Below are 23,786 nucleotides of genomic sequence, written 5' to 3'. Positions count from 1 at the left end.
TGAGTTAGCTATTTGGACCCTTTCCAAAGGATCCTAATCGATTACTCTTGGCACCTCTACATTTTTTGGTAGCAGTTTGAATTTGTTACTTTGATATGCCTGGTAATCCCTCCAGCTTCTATCGAATCTCAGATTAGGATGCAACGTGTGTTCAGGAATCGTTGGGTATTCTACTGGTGGATGTATCGGAAATACTATAAAGGCATCCACAAACTGTAGCGGATCATAATAAGGTACGTGTTGATCAGGCTGTTGTTGTGGTTCCTGTTGTTGCTCCGGTTCAGGTTCTAGAGCAGGTCGTCTAGATGATGATGATGAACCTCCAGCTTCAGTATTAGTAAATCTCTGCAAAACATATTAAACACAAAATTTGTGCATCCAAATATGCATTAGTGTTAGCAAAATAACAAATTAACACAATTACAATAACATGTTAAATCAAAATTAAACTTATACAAATTTTCACAATTTTAACAATTCTACACTTTTTTCAAATAAGCATATATGAAAATGTATATAAAGTTCATAAGCATTTAACTCAAATAACATGTAAAAATAGTCATTACTAGCAATTAAACAAGTGTCAAATGGCAATTATATCAAATTAATCAAGTTCATGAATTTTAGACTTAAAAGGTCCACTTTAATCTTCAAAAATCATGTTTATGATCAAAGTTTGGATCATTTAGCTACCTAAACATGTTACACTACTTAATTTAGCAATAATTCATGACAAAAATCGACCATAACCTGTTTATATCAAAAAGCCCCAAATTGCTCAAGAACACAAACCCTAGATTCCTAAATTTTTTGAAGTTTTTGGCTTTAAATCATGCTAAATAGCATCAATCTAGGATATACATGCATAAAATACTAACAATTTAACTCTAATTACACTAAAAATTAACAAAATCAAATTAGGTAAATTATAGCTCAAGAACACTAAAAATCAAATTTAAAGAGGTTTAGGAGTGAAATTGTTACCCTTTTTGATAAACTCCTTATCAAATTCATGTTTAGAGCGGATTGTAGCAAGAAATTTGGTGAATTTTAGGGTTAAAATGGGGATTTGAGGAGTGTTTTTGGGTATATGCTCGTATGTATGTGTGTGTGGTGTGGAAGAGCAGAAGCAGTTCGATGGGTTTTAAGCTTCTGACCTGATTTTTGCCTCCATGCGATCGCATGAAGGTGTAGTATAAATCCCATGCGATCGCATGGGTCTGGGGATTTTATTTTTTTTATATAAAAACCTTACACTTTTAAAACATATAATTAATTAAATTTAAAATTTTGTTTCTTTTTAGGATGAGGGCGTTTCGGAACGATGTCCTAGTCCGTCCCTCGACAAAATTTTAAAATTTGTCAATTCAAAGCGTTGTTTTAAAAGCAAAGATTTTTGGGTTTTTTAATGTTTTTGGCATACTTTAATTCAATAAGATTAAAAATAATGATAATAAAAATTCTCGTCCCTCCCTTGGGTAAACCAATTTCGGTTCAACGACCTAGTTTAAAACTTACGACGAATTTTAAAAATCATATTTTTGACTTAGTGAAATAAAGTAAATTTTTGTTTTTAAATTTACACCAAACTTAAATGCATAAAATTAAAAATTCGTATTAAAATTTTAAAAAATTCACACCAAATTTATATTATATTTTTGTTTTTATACATACAAACTTATATTAAAAATATTAATTTTTCAAATATTTACAAATTTAAATATATTTATTTTAAAAATTTACAATATTAATTTTAAAAACATGTAAAAATAAAATTAAAAATCTTTTTGGTTTTTTTATCCCACTTTAATCAATCAAATATTATCAAAAATATACGCCCCTCTTTTCGGTAAAGTAATTTCGGCTATATTACCTAGTTTTACTCCTGACGAATTTTTGAAATATTTTGGGTTGATTGATTAAAGATATTTATACCTTAAGAATAAACGGTAAATTTCGCAGTGATGTAATAATTTTTTTTTATGATATCAATAATTTCGGTTACGCATACCTAATTTTATTGAATACCAATTTAATACTTTATAGCGAACGATTTAGAGTTTATTATCAAAAGGTTAAAAATAATAAAAATAAAATTAAAAACTGTACATACTTACCTGTGAAATAGAATTCTCAGTGACCTGTTTTAGCCCACTCATAAGATAGTCGGACTAATTGGTTTTCCATAGCTACATAGGCGTAACCTCGAGCGTTCAACGTTTTTTCTTCGAAACATATGAACGGTCCATCTCTGCATAAAGTAACGAATTCGGTATTGGAATATGTCTGATTCGTCGAGCATTTTCCTTCGTGTGACCATTTTCCGCATTTGTGACATCTTTCAAGGTGTCGTGCTCTTCTTTTCGCTGCGGATTTCAATTTTCCTTTACCAAAATGTAACTTATTATTTTCGTTCCTGGATTCTTTTCTTACTCCGTCCAATTTACCTCTGATTAATGATACCAATTCACTTGGAAGGGTGTCATTATTACGTTTAGTGATCAAAGCGTGTAGCATTAGACCATGGTTTAATTCACGGGAAGTCTTCATTTTGTAAATCCTAAAAAAAATAAAAATTTAGAATGAGGGGAGAAGACTAGTTCTTTAGGGTCTGCTAGGGAAAGACCATTTGGATTCCATTCTCGAGAACTACACGAAAACAGAATATCTAACTCTAACAGAAATACATATTATCCTTTAAAGACTTGATTCTCCCCACACTTAGTTAGCTGTGGTGTCGAAATTGTGATTAACTTCGTTGTCAACTTCCATCGGACTATCTATGTAATGTTTAACTCTGTGACCATTAACTTTAAATTCAATCCCATTTGAATTTATTAACTCTATTGTTCCATATGGGAAAACTCTTTTGACTATGAATGGTCCAGACCATCTTGATTTCAATTTTCCAGAAAATAGCTTGAATCTTGAATTAAAAATAAGAACTCTGTCTCCTTCTTTAAATTCTTTTGAACTTCTGATTCTTTTATCATGCCATTTCTTCGTTCTTTCTTTATAGATTAACGAATTTTCATATGCTTCATGTCTCAATTCTTCTAATTCATTTAGTTGACTTAATTGTAGACGTCCGGCTTCAAGTAAATCAAGATTACATGTCTTCAAAGCCCAAAATGCTTTGTGTTCAATTTCTACTGGAAGATGACATGCTTTTCCGTAAACGAGTTTAAAAGGTGTGGTACCAATTGGAGTTTTGTAGGCTGTTCTAAAAGCCCGGAGTGCATCCTCCAATTTAATGGACCATTCCTTTTGATTTGATCCTACGATTTTCTCTAGAATACGTTTTAATGCTCGGTTGGTATTTTCAACTTGTCCACTTGTTTGTGGATTATATGCGGTGGAGATTTTATGAGTTACTCCATATCTTTTAAGAACTTTTTCAAGTTGATTATTACAAAAATGAGTACCCCGATCACTTATTAAAGCTTTCAGTGTTCCAAACCTAGCAAAAAGACGTTTTAAAAAGTTGACTACAACTCGTGCATCGTTAGTTGGGAGAGCTTGTGCTTCCGCCCATCTGGATACATAATCAATGGCAATGAGAATGTAGAGATTATTATGAGATTTTGGAAATGGACCCATAAAGTCAATACCCCAAATGTCAAATACTTCACATACTTGAATGACATTTTGTGGCATTTCATCACGTTGACTTATTTTTCCAGCCCTTTGACAAGCATCACAGGATTTGCAAAGAAGGTGTGCGTCTTTGAAAATTGTAGGCCAATAGAATCCGGCATTGTAAACTTTTCTTGCTGTGAGTTGAGGCCCATAATGCCCTCCTGTTGGTCCTGTGTGACAATGGTTTAAGATTTTACTAGCTTCATCTCCGAATACACATCGGCGTATTATTCCATCGGGACAACTTTTAAACAAATGTGGATCTTCCCAGAAATAGTATTTTATATCACTAAAGAATTTCTTTCGTTTTTGGTAAGATAATCCTTTTTCAAGGAATCCACATACTAAGTAGTTTGCAGAGTCTGCAAACCATGGAATTTCATTATAATCTATCTTCAATAGATATTCATCAGGAAAGTTGTCTTGTATGGCCGATTCATTTAGAACTTCTAATTCGGGATTTTCAAGACGAGAAAGATGATCAGCGGCGAGATTTTCTGCTCCCTTTTTGTCTCGGATTTCAATATCGAACTCTTGTAAGAGTAAGATCCAACGGATTAATCGTGGTTTAGCATCTTGTTTTGAAAATAGGTATCTAAGAGCAGAATGGTCGGTATAGACCACCGTTTTTGCTAGAACGAGATATGAACGAAATTTGTCAAAAGCAAAGACAATAGCAAGGAGTTCTTTTTCAGTAGTTGTATAATTTGTTTGTGCTCCTTGTAACGTTTTACTAGCATAATATATAGGTTGAAATCGTTTTTCAATCCTTTGTCCTAAAACGGCTCCCATTGCAAAATCACTTGCATCGCACATAAGTTCGAATGATAGTTTCCAATTTGGAGTTATCATGTTCGGCGCATTAGTGAGTTTTTCTTTAAGAATATTAAAAGATTTGATGCATTCATCTGAAAAGATAAATGGAGCATCTTTTTCTAGGAGTTTATTCATAGGAGTGGCAATTTTAGAAAAATCTTTTATGAAACATCGGTAAAAACCGGCATGCCCTAGAAAACTCCTAACTCCTCTAACATTGGTGGGATGTGGAAGTTTAGCAATTACATCTACTTTAGCTCTATCCACTTCAATTCCTTCCTTTGAAATTTTATGACCAAGAACGATGCCTTCTTTAACCATGAAATGTCATTTCTCCCAATTAAGAACTAGATTTGATTGTTCGCATCTAATAAGCATTCGTTCAAGATTAATTAGACATGTTTCAAAAGTATCACCGAAGACTGAAAAGTCATCCATGAAAACTTCCATGCATTCTTCTATCATGTCGTGAAAAATCGCCATCATGCACATTTGAAAGGTTGCAGGGGCGTTGCAAAGTCCAAATGGCATGCGTTTGTAAGCAAAAGTACCATAAGGGCACGTGAACGTGGTTTTCTCTTGGTCCTCGGGTGCTATTGGAATTTGAAAGTATCCGGAAAAACCATCAAGAAAACAATAGTAACTGTTTCCGGCTAATCTTTCCAACATTTGATCAATGAAAGGTAAGGGAAAGTGATCTTTTCTGGTGGCGTCATTTAATTTTCTATAATCAATACAAACACGCCATCCTGTTACAGTCCTAGTAGGAATAAGCTCATTTTTTTCATTTGTGATGACAGTCATGCCACCCTTCTTAGGTACGCATTGAACTGGGCTTACCCATGGACTATCAGAAATTGGATAAATTAAACCTGCATCAAGTAGTTTAATAATTTCTTTCTTAACAACATCTTGCATATTAGGATTTAGTCTTCGTTGGCGTTGCACATACGTTTTATGACCTTCTTCCATAAGGATTTTATGTGTGCAATACGAAGGACTTATTCCTTTAATATCATGAATCTTCCATGCAATAGCTGGTTTATGAGCTTTTAGCACAGAAATGAGTTGAGATTTTTCATTTTCAGTAAGAGAAGACGATATTATTACAGGTAATTCAGATTCACCATGTAAATAAGCATATTTCAAATGGTTTGGAAGTGGCTTTAACTCTAATGTCGGTGGTTCTTCTATCGATGATTTATATCGATATCTGTCTTCTTCTTTTAGCATTTGAATTTCTTCTGTTGTTGGTTCATATCCATTAGCCATAAGTGTAGCTAACATTTCAGTTTCATCAATTGGTTCAGTTCCTTCTCCTAAAGAACATTCTCCTGTTCCTTGTAATTCTAGAAATTCTTCTAACAATTCTGCATGTGATTCTATAGTTTGAATATAATAACATGTATCATCTGCAGATAGCGGTTGTTGCATTACTCTATCAAGTGAAAAGGTAACACTCTCGTCCTCTATACTTAGGGTCAGTTTCTTACCAAACACGTCTATTAGTGCTTTGGCCGTGTTTAAGAATGGTCTTCCTAATATGAGAGGAACTCGAGAATCTTCTTCCATATCCAGAATAACAAAATCTACTGGAAATACTAAAGTACCAACTTTAACTAGCATGTTCTCCATTATCCCTCTAGGATATTTTACTGATCGATCGGCTAGTTGTATACTTATTCGTGTTGGTTTCAATTCTCCAAGGTCTAGTTTAGCGTATAGTGAATACGACATTAGATATATACTAGCACCTAAGTCTGCCAATGCTTCTATTGAACTAAGACTACCCAGAAAACATGGAATTGTGAAACTTCCTGGATCAGAGAGTTTTTCTGGTATCTTATTCAACAGCACTGCTGAACAATTAGCATTCATAGTAACGGCCGAGAGTTCTTCCATTTTCTTTCTATTTGTGATTAGATCTTTCAGAAATTTAGCATATCTAGGCATTCCTGAAATCACATCAATGAAAGGAAGATTTACATTTATCTGTTTAAACATATCCAAGAATTTGGATTGCTCGACTTCAAGTCTCTCTTTTCTCATTTTACTCGGGTAAGGAAGTGGTGGTTGGTATGGTTTAACATAAGGTTTAGCCTTAACTGTGTTATCTTTATTAACCTTTTCAACTACCAGTTCTTTTTCCTTATCTTGATCAGATTGTGGTTCTTGTGGAGTAGGAATAGCTTCATCAAAAATTACAGGTATTTCTGGTGGTTTAAGTGTAATACCCCTTCTTGTGGTAATGGCTTTAGCTGTTTCATTCTGGGGGATAGCATTTGTATCGCTAGGTAGACTTCTCGGTTTTCTTTCACCTATCAACCTTGCTAGGTTACTTACTTTTTTTTCCAAATTTTGAATCGAAGCTTGTTAATTTCTAAATGCTTGAGCATTTTGTTCATTGGTTTGTTTCTGAGATGTGAAAAACTGTGTTTGAGATTCAACTAGCTTTGACATCATGTCTTCTAAATTTGGCTTTTTATCATCGGTTTGTGGTGATTTATTTTGAAAATTAGGTCTTTGCTGATTGTAAATATTATTGGATACTTGTTGTAAGACCCGAATAATTGTAGTGTACATGCGTGTATATAAGTTACTCAAGTTTTGGGGTTTTGGTTGCACATAATTAAAAAGAGAAAAGATGCTGAACTGGGAGGTCGCGCGCCGCGCGGCTAGGTGGCGCGCCGCGCCATCTGTCTGCAACAGATTCCTTTCTTCTTTTTAAAATAGATATTTTGAGGGCAATTGTGTAATTTCACTTTGGGGCCGAATTTAATACCCTAGATCAGTTTTGGGGAGCTCATTTACTACTCCCACAACAACCTCATCTCCTCCAATTGAATTTTAGTGAGAGAGTGCAATCCTTGAGAGAGAAAGCTCCATTTAAGGGTGAAAGAGGTTGAATCGGGTCTTGGTGCAAGTTTTAAAGTCGTTCATCTAGTCGATAGCTACGTGGTGATTGTGTTGGTAAGTTATAAAACCCAATTTCTTACTTCAATTGCTTTAAGGATTAGGTTTTGGACTAGTGATGAACCAAAGACCCATTTTGTTAGTATTTTGGGGATTTTGGGTGATTATGGGTTATGAAGACTCATTGATGACTAACCTAGGGTTTGAATGTGTTAATTGGACTTTTGAGTCTTAAAATTTGGTTAGTTGTTGGCTAGAACACTTTTATAATATGTAAATGGGTGTTATTGGGTATGGATGACCCAAATGGGTGTGTTGACTTTGAAATCGGTCAAATGAGTCTTTAATGACCTAAGTGGCCTAGCAAGTATGAAAATGAGTTAGCCTTGTGACCTAAATGTGTTTTAAACCCATCTTGACGAATGATTAGGGTTTTGGTGGGTGTTGACCCAAATTAGGGTTAAGGGTGCAAATGGGTTGAAATTGCACCTTGGGTCAAAATGGCTTAGAATGGTGAAATGGTTTGGTTGACCGACTTGAGTTTGCGTTTAATGAGGTGTATAATATGATAGGTACGTTACATTGAGGTCTTGCAAGCTCGGGTATCTTTTCACAAGACTTTGAGGTGAGTGGAATAATTATATGCGTATGTATATAATGTATCTATTTGTTGTAGCGTGAAATGTGTAGTGTCGAGGTGCTAAGACACCATGTTTCACGTGAAGAGTGTAGCATCGAGGTGTTAAGATGCCACTCGGGTGTAGCATCGAGGTGTTAAGATGCCACCTAGGAGTGTAGTGTCGAGGTGTTAAGACACCACTCCGTAAATTAATGAGTGATGCATCGAGGTGTTAAGATGCCACTCGGGGTGATGTGCCGAGGTGTTAAGGTGCCTCCCTAGGGGTTAGTGGTGCGAGGTGTTAAGTGCCCTAACGGATGTTGTGAACACCGATGGCGTTTTCGCGAGCGCCGTTCCCTTGTACTATTGGTTAACCATGGTTATTTGTAATGTAAGCATATTATATTATTCGAGTTATATTCATATGCGGTTGTTATGCTAGCTTGTGGTATTGGAGATTTATAGCTTGCTATTGTGACGATAAGCTAAATGTGTATGCTAGCGTGTTTGCGGTTTGGTGTGTAAGTGTATGCAAGTAGGTATAATTATATATGTATTCGTATAATTATTGCATTCACTAAGCTTTGCTTACCCTCTCGTTGTTTACTATTTTTATAGGTTCGGTTGTGGACAAGGGTAAGGGCATTATCATGGAATAGAGATTCCCGCTTTGTTGATTAGGGGACGCTTTTTGGAAGTTTAGTTCTTGGAGTTTGACCGAGACTTGGGTAGTTTAATCCCAAACGCCATGCTCGTAGTGTAGTTTGGTACTTAAACTTTTTGGCGGTCGAAACTCATATTTTGTATTAAACTCGTAAAACGGCCGAAGTGGGCCCCGCTTTGTAAAACTTATTTTACGTTTGAATTGTGTTAGTTTTACATATTTGAATGTGTGGTTAAAAGCGTGTCGTCTAAAAATGTCGGGAACTAGTCGATCTTTTTCGCATTTTGAGACTTTCCGGACAGACCCGAATGGCGCGCCGCGCGGCCATCCTGGCACGCCGTGCCAGTTCACTGTGCTGCAAATTTTTTTTTATTTTGTATTTTTCACGTGGTTTGCTCGCGGGTTGGTTTGGGTTGTTACAAGTGGTATCAGAGCCTGGTCTAAGGGATTTAGGTGACTTGAGATAGGCGCCTAGACTTAGACTTTTTGTGTGTGCGCTATGCGGGACTTGTAGGACTTTGGGTCGATCGGGATTAGTTTATGCATAGGTTTATGTAAACTAATCATGCGCTATTTGTTATGTATGTTTAGCGAGCATCGAGCGAGATGGACGTTGTACTAGCAAGTTAATGCGACGTGCTCGCGTAACAATGATTAGCTACCATTGTTACGGGCGCAAATCGTGTCAAACAAGTAATGTACGATGATTGTTGAGCGAGATGGAGTAGTGTGGCGTATGTGTATGTATATATATATAATTTGTCCTTCCGTTTGGTGGTTTAACCTAATTCGTTTTATAGAATGAAGACGAGAAACGGTCCCGAACATGATAACGGAAGTACAAGCGGGGACGCCGAGTTCTCAACCAAGGTCGAGGCCGTCTTTAAGAAGTTAAAAGCGGATTTTCTTGCGGACGTTCGAAAGGTCTTTCAAGATTCGGTTGATGAACAAATAACCGATCTAATTAATGAACGAATGAAGGCCACTATCGAAGAGGCCCTTGACGCTAGGAATATCTATCCTCGCGGTGAAGGAGGTGAAGGAAGGCGGGACTTCCACTACAAGAACTTCAAGGATGCTCAACCCCCGATGTTTAATGGGGTGCGGGATCCTTTAAAAAGTACATGTTGGATCTCCGATATTGAGGGAGCTTTCCGTACCGCGGAATGTCCTCCCGAAAAGAAGACGAGGTATGGTTCTAGCATGTTATACGAAGAAGCTAAGTTATGGTGGGACGATAAAATCAACTTGTATGGTGAAGAACAATGTATGGGCTTGACATGGGAGGAGTTCAAGAAATAATTTTTCAGAGAATACCGAACTTCATCCGATCTCGATAGAATCGGGGACGAGTTGCACCATTTGCAACAAGGGTCAATGGACTTGGTTACACTCAAGTCTACATTCTTGGCAAAGACTCGTTTTTGCCCGGAATATGTGAGTGATGATCATAAGCTCATGAAGGATTTCTACCGTACTTTGAATGATGAGTACAAGGGGAAGATTAGTCGGGGTATGGCTAAGTCTTTTGATGAATTGTTCGAGTTGGCTCGGGGTTTTGAGCCGGAGGTTCCAAGAAAGAGTGATTTCATGTTTTCCAAAAGAAAATTTGAAGGTTTTAGTTACTCTAACGCCTCAAGCAAGAAGAGCAAGAGCAAGAGGGGGGGCCAAAAGTGTCAATAGTGCAAAGAAGGGCACTACCGGCGGGTTTTCTTATACGTGCTACAATTGTGGGCAACCGGGTCATATGGCTCGTGAGTGTCCGAAACCATCTTCCGGAAACAAAGTCACTTGTTTTAATTGCGGCAAAGAGGGGCATAAAAAGCCGGAGTGTTCCGATTTGCGAAATGATAATATTAAGCGGTTAGAGATGGCGGCGGGTACGGCAAGGGGTCGAAATTATTTGATGACCAATGATGAAGCCAAGCAATCAAACAAAGTCGTCTCAGGTACTTTCGTGGTTAATTCTAATCCGGCAAGAATTCTTTTTGATAGCGGTGCAAATTTGTCGTTTGTGTCTCCTAGATTTGTGCCTAAACTTGATAGACCGTTAGCTAAGTTAAGTCGTCCGGTAGAAGTCGAAATAGCGAACGGCAAGAAGGTGCTAGTGGTCGATGTGTGTGAAAATTGTGATGTTGTTTTTGGTGCCGAAACCTTTAAAATTGATCTTATTCCAATGACCTTGGGCAACTTTGATATTGTCGTTGGTATGGATTGGCTCGATCTTTATAGAGCCGATATTGCATGCCATGATAAGTTTATTCGTGTGAAGACCCCAAGTAGGGGAGAGTTTGTTATTCATGGTGATAAGCGAAGGAGACCGGTGCTGATATGCACTTTTGCACGGGCACATCATTTTGTTGTTAGTGGTGGCATGGCTTTCCTTGCTCATGTTGTCGATACTCGTAATGATCCGCCACCCATTCGTGAAATTCCGGTTGTTAGTGATTTCGAAGACGTTTTTCTGGACGAATTACCGGGTGTTTCGGCAGAAAGACAAGTTGAATTTCGCATCGAGTTGGTTCCGGGGGCAAACCCCCATTGCTAAAACTCCTTATCGTTTAGTGCCAACGGAGATGCAAGAGTTGTTAAATCAAATTCAAGAATTGCTCGATAAGGGTTTTATTCGACCGAGTGCTTCACCGTGGGGCGCTCCGGTGTTATTTGTGAAGAAGAAAGATGGTAGTATGCGTATGTGCATTGATTACCGTGAGTTGAATAAAGTGATGATCAAGAATCGTTATCCATTACCTAGGATTGACGATTTATTTGATCAACTTCAAGGTGCAACGTATTTCTCTAAGATCAACCTACGGTCCGGCTATCACCAAATGCGGGTACGTGAGGAAGACATTGAGAAAAAGGCTTTTAGAACGCGGTATGGGCATTTTGAGTTTGTGGTGATGCCTTTTGGTCTTACGAATGCACCGGCGACATTCATGGATCTTATGAACCGAGTGTGCCAACCTATGTTGTACAAGTCGGTAATAGTGTTCATCGACGACATACTAGTTTATTCGAAAAGTATGAACGAACATGAACGTCATTTGCGTGAAGTATTGAAGACCTTACGAAAGGAGAAGTTGTATGCTAGTTGACCGATTGACAAAAAGCGCTTTGTTTCTTCCCATTAAAGAAGCGATATCGTCGGAGGCCATGGCTAAGTTGTTTATCAAGAAAGTGGTCTCGCGACATGGAGTTCCTATATCTATTATTTTGGATCGAGATACCCGTTTTACATCTCGGTTTTGGGAAAAGTTTCATGAAGATATTGGTACGCAATTGAAGTTGAGCACGGCGTATCATCCTCAAACGGACGGTCAAACCGAACGTACGAATCAAACTTTGGAAGATATGCTACGGGCGTGCATCATTGACTTCGGTGGTAGTTGGGATGAGCATTTGCCTTTGGTGGAATTCTCGTACAATAATAGTTATCATACTAGTATCGGGATGCCACCTTACGAAATGCTTTATGGACGTAGGTGTCGAACTCCCGTTTGTTAGGGAGAAGTGGGTCAAAGAGAGATCGGGAGTACCGATTTGGTTTTAGAGACCAATAGCAAGATCGATTTAATTCAGGAACATTTGAAGAAGGCTCAAGATAGGTAAAAGTCGTATGCCGATAGACGTAGGCGATTGATTGAGTTCCAAGAAGGCGATATGGTGATGCTTAAGGTTTCGCCATGGAAGGGTATTATTCGATTTCGAAAACGGGGAAAGTTAGCTCCTCGGTTTATTGGGCCGTTCAAGGTTTTAGCTCGTGTTGGTGAAGTTGCATATCGATTAGAATTACCCGAAGAGCTTGCGGGGATCCATAATACATTTCATGTTTCCCACCTCCGTAAGTGTCTTGCGGATAATTCCTCATGGATGCCTTTAGACTCATTGATGACTAACCTAGGGTTTGAATGTGTTAATTGGACTTTTGAGTCTTAAAATTTGGTTAGTTGGTGGCTAGAACACTTTTATAATATGTAAATGGGTGTTATTCGGTATGGATGACCCAAATGAGTGTGTTGACTTTGAAATGGGTCAAATGAGTCTTTAATGACCTAAGTGGCCTAGCAAGTATGAAAACGAGTTAGCCTTGTGACCTAAATGTGTTTTAAACCCATCTTGACGAATGATTAGGGTTTTTGTGGGTGTTGACCCAAATTAGGGTTAAGGGTGCAAATGGGTTGAAATTGCACCTTGGGTCAAAATGGCTTAGAATGGTGAAATGGTTTGGTTGACCGACTTGAGTTTGCATTTAATGAGGTGTATAATATGATAGGTACGTTACTTTGAGGTCTTGCAAGCTCGGGTATCTTTTTACAAGACTTTGAGGTGAGTGGAATAATTGTATGCGTATGTATATAATGTATCTATTTGTTGTAGCGTGAAATGTGTAGTGTCGAGGTGCTAAGACACCATGTTTCACGTGAAGAGTGTAGCATCGAGGTGTTAAGATGCCACTCGGGTGTAGCATCGAGGTGTTAAGATGCCACCTAGGAGTGTAGTGTCGAGGTGTTAAGACACCACTCCGTAAATTAATGAGTGATGCATCGAGGTGTTAAGATGACACTCGGGGTGATGTGCCGAGGTGTTAAGGTGCCACCCTATGGGTTAGTGGTGCGAGGTGTTAAGTGCCCTAACGGATGTTGTGAACACCGATGGCGTTTTCGCGAGCGCCGTTCCCTTGTACTATTGGTTAACCATGGTTATTTGTAATGTAAGCATATTATATTATTCGAGTTATATTCATATGCGGTTGTTATGCTAGCTTGTGGTATTGGAGATTTATAGCTTGCTATTGTGACGATAAGCTAAATGTGTATGCTAGCGTGTTTGCGGTTTGGTGTGTAAGTGTATGCAAGTAGGTATAATTATATATGTATTCGTATAATTATTGCATTCACTAAGCTTTGCTTACCCTCTCGTTGTTTACTATTTTTATAGGTTCGGTTGTAGACAAGGGTAAGGGCATTATCATGGAATAGAGATTACCGCTTTGTTGATTAGGGGACGCTTTTTGGAAGTTTAGTTCTTGGAGTTTGACCAAGACTTGGGTAGTTTAATCCCAAACGCCATGCTCGTAGTGTAGTTTGGTACTTAAACTTTTTGGCGGTCGAAACTCATATTTTGTATTAAACTCGTAAAACGGCCGAAGTGGGCCCCGCTTTGTAAAACTTATTTTACGTTTGAATTGTGTTAGTTTTACATATTTGAATGTGTGGTTAAAAGCGTGTCGTCTAAAAATGTCGGGAACTAGTCGATCTTTTTCGCATTTTGAGACTTTTCGGACAGACCCGAATGGCGCGCCGCGCGGCCATCCTGGCGCGCAGCGCCAGTTCACTGTGCTGCAAATTTTTTTTTTATTTTGTATTTTTCACGTGGTTTGCTCGCGGGTTGGTTTGGGTTGTTACACTTGTTGATTACTAGGACCTTGTTGGTTGTTGTATGGAACATTTCAGTTATAATTCTGGTTTTGATTGTAGATTGGTCTTGGCGGTTGATAATTATTCTGATAATTATTTCCAGGCCTTTGGTTTATGTATGAAACATTCTCTCTTTGTTCCATTGTTAGTTCAATACTGAGACAATCTTTTGTTAAATGTGGTCCTCCACACTTCTCACAACTAATTCGTATTGAGTGTATATCTTTAGTCATCTTTTCAATTCGTCTCTTGACAGCATCTATCTTTGCGGAAATGGAATCTAAGTCATGGCTAGAATCGGCTCTAGCTGCTTTAGATGATCTAACAATATCTTTTTCTTGGTGCCACTCATGAGAGTGGGAAGCAGTGTTATCAATAATTTTGTAAGCATCAGTTGCTGTTTTCTTCATAATAGAACCACCAGCTGCTATATCGATGTCTTTGCGTGTAGTGATGTCGCATCCTTGGTAGAATATTTGTACTATTTGACAGGTGTCTAAACCATGTTGCGGACATCCCCTCAATAACTTTCCAAATCTTGTCCACGCCTCATATAGAGTTTCATTTGGCTTTTGTGTGAACGTAACAATTTCTCCTTGAAGTCTTACGGCTTTAGATGCCGGAAAGAATTGTTTAAGAAAATTTTCAACTACAACGTCCCATGTATCAATCGCCCCTTCAGGTAATGATTCTAACCAATCTTTGGCTTCTCCCTTTAAAGTCCAGGGAAATAACATGAGATATATCTGTTCATCCTCCACTTCTCTTATTTTAAATAGTGTGGAGATCCTATTAAATGTACGAAGATGTTCATTTGGATCTTCCTTCGGTGCACCACTAAATTGGCATTGATTTGTTACAATGTGTAGGATTTGTCCTTTGATTTCATAATCTGGCGCATTAATGTCAGGTTGAGTAATTGCGTGACCTTGGCCAGTGCGTTTAGCTCGCATTCGGTCTTCCATACTTAGAGGTTCCAGATTCTCCATAATTGAATTTGTTGAATCTGAATCACTAGAGTATTCTGATTTAATGGTTGGTTCCTCGACAATCTCTGTTTGAATGATTGGTGGTTCCGGAGGAAAGATTAGTGGTTCAGGATCTCTGAATTGTCCCTGAATATCCTCCAGATTCTCAATTGTGAGGTCGGGGTTCAAAAAATGGATTATCAGAAATTTGAATTGCAGTACTTGGTTGACTGGATGACGATTCTAAAGAAAAATCAACGGCGACAATATTTGCTAGATGTCTTGATCGAGTTACAGGTGGTGAACGTAAAAAAGGTGGTGAACGTTTTGCTCGGTGCATTCACTAAATATCCTATTAGTTATAAAAGTAAAAATTATATAAGTTATCAAATTAATAGACTTTTCTGCTTTTGCCCACGTTTCGAATAGCCAATAGATGCAGCAGGGAGCCAGAACCCTTTAAATCGGAAGCTCACAACTCAGCCACTAATAAATCCAACTATTACTACGAAACAGAAAATTTGGATGTCTATCAATTCAACCGCTTAAAATAATTTTTCGTTCTAAAATTTTAGAGAAGAAATAGAAAAAAAATTCTATGTCCTATAAACTAGAGCGTCGAGAAATAAGAAAGAAAAAGATTGCGCGTCGAAAAATGTCGAAAAATAAAAGGTCGAAAAATAAAAAGAAAGTAGCGCGTCGAAACTTAAAAAAGAACTAAAAACTAAGAATTAAAAGTTACGTCTAAAAATATTAAAGCTTAAAAGAAAAACTATATCCCAAATGGCAATAACTTAAAAAGGTACTAAAATATATAAAACGGCGTCGCAAATTTCTAAAACACCTAAATCTTAGTCTAAAGAAAAAGCACTTAAGGGATTTTACGGCAAAGCCTAAAAATCTAGAAATAAAAAATAACTATGGCAAAAACTATATCTTAAAACTAATTACGAGCGAAAAATACAAAAATTACGCTAAAACAAATAAAAAGATACAAAATATAAAATAATCTTAAAGTTGCAAAAAGTACAATTTTTATAAAAATATTATTTTTAAATTATTTATTTTATAAAACTATTAATTTTATAATTTATTAAAACTAATTAAACTTAATAATACAAATAATAAATAAACTAAACTAAATAATATAAAAAATATAACCCTAATTAGGGTTTAAAGTAATAATAATAAATAATACTCCGTAATTAAGGCAAATTTAGGTCAAACTGTGGCGTGTCAGACAGGGCCATGCGATCGCATGGTCCTTACGTTAAAAATCCATGCGGTCGCATGGATAAGGATTTCGGGCCAGGTGGGTTGGGCTGCTACAGTTCGGGCCTGTATACTTATTTATTTATTTATTTATTTTTATATATAGCGTTTCGCTTTCGGCATTTTAGTGTCTCCGGCAGCGGCGCCAAAAATACTTGATGTTATGCGAGGGGTATATGAAATAGTATTAATTTTTACAAGGAAATACTATTAAATACGATACAATTTTACACAAGATATTTATTTATTTATAGAATAGATATACCTAAACCTTGCTACAATACTTATAGGCAGTGTACCTAATCGTACAGTAGTGTAGTTTTTAGTAAGTCCGGTTCGTTCCACAGGGATCTTTTAAACAAGCTTAACGCTATATTTTTAACTTATAATTGTAAAAATACAAAAATATATATAAGTAGTATTATTATTATAAAAGGGGTTTTTACAGTTTAATGACCGGTTTGTCGATTTTAAAACTTTAGTCGCAGTTAAAACCTAATGTAAAATATAAATATAACTTAATTTAAAGCGTAAAGTAAATAACGATAATGAAATTGCGATAAAAAAATGCGATAAAATAAAATTGCGATAATTAAAGAGTACGATAATTAAAAGTGTAATTAAATATAATGACAGTAAATTAAAGTGCGATAATTAAAAGTGCAATTACATATGAAATATATAAATTATGCTTATTTAAACTTCCGTAATCATGATGTTTGACGTGTTGATTTTAGTTTATTCCCATGGGTTAATTGTCCTTTGTCCTGGATTATTCGATATGTCCATACGGATTTGTCCATAATAGTCCATCAGTCATAATTATAAAGTGCGGAAGTCTTCGTCAAATTATTCTTATTCTCGAAGTTAAATATTCCAACTAATTGGGGATTCGAATTGTAACAAGGTCTTATTACTTGGTTTAATGAATACACCAGGTTATCGACTGCGTGTAGACCAAGATTTTACTACTTTGTTAACAATTACACCAATTACCCTTGAATGTAATCCACCCCTATTTCAACAAGTCTATTAACTATTAATCCAGTTCCGTGTCACGTAAAATGAACAATTATTGGTATTTATAGATATCCCGCCCACCGTGCCCAGTCAAGCGTATGTGGTTATATATAAATACGTCAAATTATAAGTCTATATATTAAATTAACGAGGTATCGTTTAGTTAATATAAAACCCATTAATAACCCATAGTCTGATTTCCACAAGTGTCGTTCTTTTATCCAAACCCCAATTATGGTACAAAGCCCAATTACCCAATTTTAATATTTAGCCCAACATCACGATTACTTCGTCTTAAATAAGCATAATAATAACTTAGTTACGAGACATTAATTTAAAAATAACATTAACCATAACTTACAGTGATTAAAAATAGCGTAGCATTACACGGACAGAATTTCGACTTACACCCTTACAACATTCGCTAACATACCCTTATTATTAGAATTTAAAATTAAAATTAAAATTAAAATTATAATATATATATATATATATATATATATATATATATATATATATATATATATATATACGTGAGTGAGATAGAGAGATGGATGGATATATTTGGATCACCAAACTGCGAAATTTATAGGGGCTGGGCTGAAAAAGTGTGCCATGCGATCGCATGGCTTTTGTGCCTCCAGGCCATGCGATCACATGGAGGTAGGTATCAGCTCACATGAGTTTGTTTTCTTGTTTGCCGACGTTTATAATATATAATATAATATATATATTAATTTTAAGAATTAATTATATATTATATTATATTCATGTGCATAGTTGACTTGTAATTTATAGTCCGTTGCGTCGAGTGTTGAGAGTTGACTTTGGTCCCGGTTCCGGATTTTCGAACGTCCTTGCGTACAATTTAATATCTTGTATTTTGCGTTTCGCGTCTTGTACTCTTGTAATTTTGAGACGTTTCTCATCAATAATTCGAACCACTTTGATTGTACTTTGTATTTTTGAGCTTTTTGGTCATTTGCGTCTTCAATTCGTCGAATCTGTCTTTTGTCTTCACCTTTTATTATTTAAACGAATATTACTTGTAAATAGAACAATTGCAACTAAAAGCTTGTCTTTCTTGAGGGATAATGCTATTAAATATATGTTCATTTTTAGCATTATCACAGTGCCACAGAGAAGTAGAAGCATAACACATATTCTTATTATTAGAATTAATACCTTTATCACAATCAAAAATATATAAGCCCCCTACTTCATTACCAATCCCTACAACCTTCTTTAGATCCAAATCCTGAATAAAACAGTTATTACTAGTGAAACCAATGAACATAGGATAATCCTTTGAAAGCTTATTAACAGATAGTAAGTTAACACAGTATCCAGGAATCACAAGAACATCTTTTAGCACACAATTATTAGTTAAGTGAAGGTTACCAATCTTTGTAATTTTCCATTTGAATGACCTACAGTCATATTTAATTTTGACACATCAAAAACATTGACTAAACCTTCACTTGAACCAGTCATATGTCTAGTTGCTCCAGAATCAATAATCCATTTGTTATTAAAATCATTGTTACTAGAACCATTTTGTTTAAAAAATGTATCAAACTTTGAGGTAAATACAATATTAAAATTGAAAAAAGTACCTGCCATATTGGCATGTACATTTCCTTGGGTAGATTGATCATGCAATAAACTCATAAGCAGTGAAATTTGCTCAGAAGAGAAAGGATGTGAACTGTTATCACTAGTATTCACAGCAGGCACAGAATTATTACTAACAACAGACTTATTATCATTCCTTTTAACCCAACCAGGAGGATAACCAACAATTTCATAACATCTTTCAATAGTATGACCTAACCTTTTACATTTAGTACACTTAAGATTAGGATTAGGTCCATTACCAATTCTCCTTTTGTTATCAAAAGTCTTGGATACTAAGAAAGCAGAATTTTGATTTTTAACAGAACCAGAACTACTAGCTTGAGAAGAGGTTCTATGAGACTCATCTCTTGAAACAATAGCAAAAGCAGTTTTAACACTAGGAAGAGGGTCAATTAATAAAATATTACTTCTCATAGAAGAATAAGACTCATCTAAACCCATTAAGAACTGCATTAGCTTGATTAAATCATTATGAGTCTTAAATTCTTTATTAGCTTCACAAACACAAGTAGGTAATTTAACAAGAGCATCAAACTGTTTTCATAAAGCATTTAACTTATGATAGTAATCAGATAGAGTAGAGTTACCCTGTGTTAATGAATTAAGTTTTTGATGCAGATTAAAAGTAACAGAACCATCTATCTTATCATAAGTTTCTTTAAGTTCTTCCCAAACAGTTTGAGCAGATTGAGCAAATACTTGACCACAATACAATTCATCAGATATAGAATTTAAAATCCATGAAAGAACCACAGAATTGCATCTATCCCATTGTAACATAAGCACAATATCAGTTTTACTTTTCTTACAAGAACCATCAACAAAACCATACATATTTTTGGTATGTAGGGCTAGAGTCATAGCCCTACTCCAAACATTATAGTTCTCTGTCCCCTTAAGCTTTAAAGAGACAAGAGCAGTAGTACTAGTATCACTAGCATGCAGATAAAGAGGATCACCAAAATCAAGATCACTCACTTGAGTGATCTTGTGTGTATCACCAGAACCAGAATCCTTAGTCATATTAACAAATAATCAAGAAACACAGAAAAATCAACAAAAGCAGAAAACAAATAAGCACTCAACAATAATAAAAAACCGCAACCACAGCAACAATTGCTGGCCAGACACCTGTAAGAAAGAACAACTTACAAATCTCCAGTAGCAATTGGTTACTAACCAAGCACCCTGTAAGGATTAAGAACACACAAATATATAATATAAACAGGTCAGAATCAACCAAGTGCTTGATCAGGTATTCACACATTTCAAGAACATAGATAAAGAGTTGGGCACCGGGATTCAGTCAAACATGGTAAAAAATAAAAACAAGAAGATAAGAACAAGAAAACTCCCCTATCAAGAAGAAATCCTGAAAAGAAGATGAATAACAGCAGCAGAAGACAGAAATCAACTTAGATCGCCCAGAAAGAAGAAAACCCTAATTTGACAAATTAGGGTTTGAAGAAATATCACCGGAAAAATCAACAATAGTTGAGAAAATACACCGTGTATAAAGAATAATCAGAACGGCAGCAAGAGAACACCAATTAACACAACAGAATCCCAAATAATGAAAACCCTAGAATCAGATCTTCAACCCAAATCTAAATCTTCAACCCACAACGTCTCAGATTTAAACGTAGACGCTCTGATACCATGTACGAAACTATGAACACATACAGAAATCACACCAAATCTTGAAAAACATATGATTAAAACTAAAATTACAGAAGAAGATTCACTAACAAAAATACAGAAAAGAACAGCTCTATGATCAAGCAGACTAAACAATCTCTCATAAGAACACTAAGTATCAAGATGATACTTCTTAAATAAGCCAATTTAGAAACTAGGGCTTTGAGATTAAAACGAGAGAAAACAACAGATGATGAACAAGGAGCCGTATGTGTGAATAAAGAAAAGAGTCTAGAAACGATGTATAAATATATCCATATATTGCACTTTGGTCCTTGCAGCATGTAAACTTTACAAAATGATCTATCAAGTCTTCAATATCACCATACAGCAACATAACCTTTAAATCAACAAGAGAATAAAAAACCTACAAAGAAATAAAACAAATATAAGAAAAAATAACAAAACATTTCAGAATAAGATTGAATTTATATGTATAAATTTAACAGTTCCTGAAATCAAGTTAATCTTATCAATCACGTAATCTATATTACTACACTTGAATGTATTCAAATAAGTGATTAAATACGGCAAATGACCTTGTTCATATATTTGAAATATAACTTGTTTCGAGTTGTGGAAGCTTTTCAAATTTAATCCACGTAATAATTGAAAATTTGGTTTTCTTCAAAACTCTAAAAACACACAGATAGTGTGGTTCCTGAGATAGTCTGATCGGATCTGACTAACTTGATATAGTCTAGAATTTCCGGATGCCAATAATTAGAATATTTTTTGAAATGTAACCAGATATTTTACACATCGGATTCTCCATTAAACCATTGTTTTTCCTAACACATTTAAAACAACATTTGAAGTCGATGTCTTTAGCAAATCATATCTCAATCTATAATATATCTTTATGTTCAAACAATCTCAAGGGTTGGTTTCAAAGATGGGTTATTCTCAAAAATAAATCAGAAACTCATAAACTCTTTTACTTGGGAGATATGTTCTATGATAGTTGCCATTTGTCGATATTTGTTGGTTATTACTATTATTGTCATTGTAACTAGAAGTTATGATCACTAGAAAGGGGGAGATATGTAGTATCATTGGTACGTGTTAAATAGGATTGTTTCTAAAGTATTACTAAGGGCTGAAAAATTGGCTTTGAGAAAGGAGAAGATAGGTACTTCAGTTTCGAGTTCGTTTAGGCTTAATGACAACATTGAAGATTTGGATTATATGTATGACCCAAGTTTTGAAATGTACATTTGTATATATATTTTAAGCTGGCGGCTTCAATTTTCAGCGTAGTCCATGGCGCGGCCCTTTAGGGCGCGGCGCGGCTAGTTTCTGGTGGAAATCCTTTGTTATATTTAATTAAATGAGGGGCATTTTGGTATTTTCACATATGGACGAATTTAAGCCCTCAAGATCTGTTTAGGAGTTTCATTTACTCCTCTTCCACCAACCTTATCCCTTCCACTTCAATTTTAGAGAGAGAGAGAGAGAGAGAGAGAGAGTGCTCTAGTGTGAGAAAGCTCAAATCAAGGAGGAAGAAGCTCAATTCGGGTCAAAGCGCGAGTTTTAAAGTTGTTCATCTAGTCACCAGCTACGTTTTGGTTGTGGTGGTGATTCCATTGATGATTGAAGAGCTTGTTTGCTTACCTTCGTTTTGGATACAAAGTGAGTGGAATAATTATATATGTATGTATATAATGTATTTATTTGCGTAGCGTGAGATGTGAAGTGTCGAAGTGCTAAGACACCACATTTCACATGACGAGTGAAGTGTCGTGGTGCTAAGACACAACTCCGAGAATTATGAAGGAGTGAAGCATCGAGGTGTTAAGATGCCACTCTAAGAAATATGACGGGTGAAGCATCGAGGTGTTAAGATGCCACCCGGGGGTGAAGTATCGAGGTGTTAAGATGCCACCCAGGGGTTAGTGATACGCGGTGTTAAGTACACTAATATATGTTGTGAAATTTGATGGTCTTTCGCGAGCACCATTCCCTTGTACGATTGGTTAACCAGGGTTGCGTGTTGTAGTGTAGCATATTATGTTGTTCGTGTTATATGCTTTTGTTGTGCTAGCTTATGTTATCGGAGATTTAGCGTTATACCTTGCGATTGGTATGCTAATCATATTGCTAGCATGTATGCGGTAATTGTGTAAGTGATTGCAAGCTCCGGCGTGGATTAAGGCAAGGGTATTCGTTTGGACTAGTGGGGTCCTTAATGATTATGCTAGTGTGTTGCTTTTGATGTTCGACCTAGGTTTGGGTAGTTTAACCCCAAACACCATGCTCGTGTTTGTTTGGTATTTAAACTCGTCGATCGAAACTTATATTTTGGGTTGTAAATGGGCGAATGAAGCCCGGTGGTCAAATACTTGTTTGGAGTCCTTAAAACTTGTAAACTTTATCTAGTTCTGTGGCGGAAAGCCTTTTGATTTGATGGTTGTCGAATATCGCGGAATTTTGGGGACTTGTGCATTTTGTTAAGTCAGAATCAGCCCCTGAAATGAGCCGCGCCATGGCCCTAAAGGGCGCGCAGCACGGATTAGTGTATTTCGTTAACAATATATTTGGCATGGACTGACCTTCAGCAATCCTGGCGAGCCGCGCCGTGCCTAAGTGCAGTTAGCCATGTTTGTTTTTTTTTAAAGAACGTTTCATGATTTTTAACGGGTTGGGTCGTTACAAGTGGTATCAGAGCATGGTCTAAGGGATTTAGGCGACTTGAGATAGGTGTCTAGACTTAGACTTTTATGTGTGCTTAATTATATGCGGGACTTGTAGGGTACAGGTCGGACTGGGCTTGGTTAGTGCCTAGGTTAGGTGAACTAACTATATGATAATTGTTTCGTGTTGTGTTTGAAATCATCAAGCGAGATAGACGTTGTACTAGCGAGTTAATGCGGCGTGCTCGCGTAACAATGACTAGCTACCATTGTTATGGGTGCAAATCGTGTTAAACAAGCAATGTACGACGAGTATTGAGCAAGATGGGGCGGTGTGGTGTACGTATGTCATTTTTGTTTGTTCCGTTGTCTAACCTATTCCGTTTTATAGAATGAAGATGAGAAACGGGCACGATACCGATAACGGAGGTACGAGCGAAGACTCCGACTTCATGGCTAAGGTTGAGGCCATCTTTAAAAGTCAAA

The 23,786-nt window shown here is 36.3% G+C and overlaps 1 protein-coding gene across 1 annotated transcript in view; it reads right to left on the bottom strand.

Annotated features, from left to right (window-relative positions):
* The window catches only part of LOC139902291 (uncharacterized), a 29,425-nt gene extending 5,653 nt beyond the window's left edge, over positions 1 to 23,772 (bottom strand). Inside the window, exons 1-6 of the mRNA XM_071884933.1 lie at positions 23,719 to 23,772; positions 20,935 to 21,034; positions 20,069 to 20,157; positions 19,600 to 19,983; positions 18,733 to 19,503; positions 18,517 to 18,589 (exon numbers count right to left, since the gene is read on the bottom strand). Coding sequence (XP_071741034.1) covers positions 18,517 to 18,589; positions 18,733 to 19,503; positions 19,600 to 19,983; positions 20,069 to 20,157; positions 20,935 to 21,034; positions 23,719 to 23,772 — 1,471 coding nt within the window. The remainder of the gene's footprint in view (positions 1 to 18,516; positions 18,590 to 18,732; positions 19,504 to 19,599; positions 19,984 to 20,068; positions 20,158 to 20,934; positions 21,035 to 23,718) is intronic.
* Positions 23,773 to 23,786: the final 14 nt, after the last annotated feature.

Source organism: Rutidosis leptorrhynchoides, chromosome 1 (assembly GCF_046630445.1).
Source record: "Rutidosis leptorrhynchoides isolate AG116_Rl617_1_P2 chromosome 1, CSIRO_AGI_Rlap_v1, whole genome shotgun sequence".
NCBI classification, from domain to species: domain Eukaryota; kingdom Viridiplantae; phylum Streptophyta; class Magnoliopsida; order Asterales; family Asteraceae; genus Rutidosis; species Rutidosis leptorrhynchoides.
Note: the sequence above shows the minus strand (reverse complement) of the source record. Positions and strands in the feature narration are given on the sequence as shown.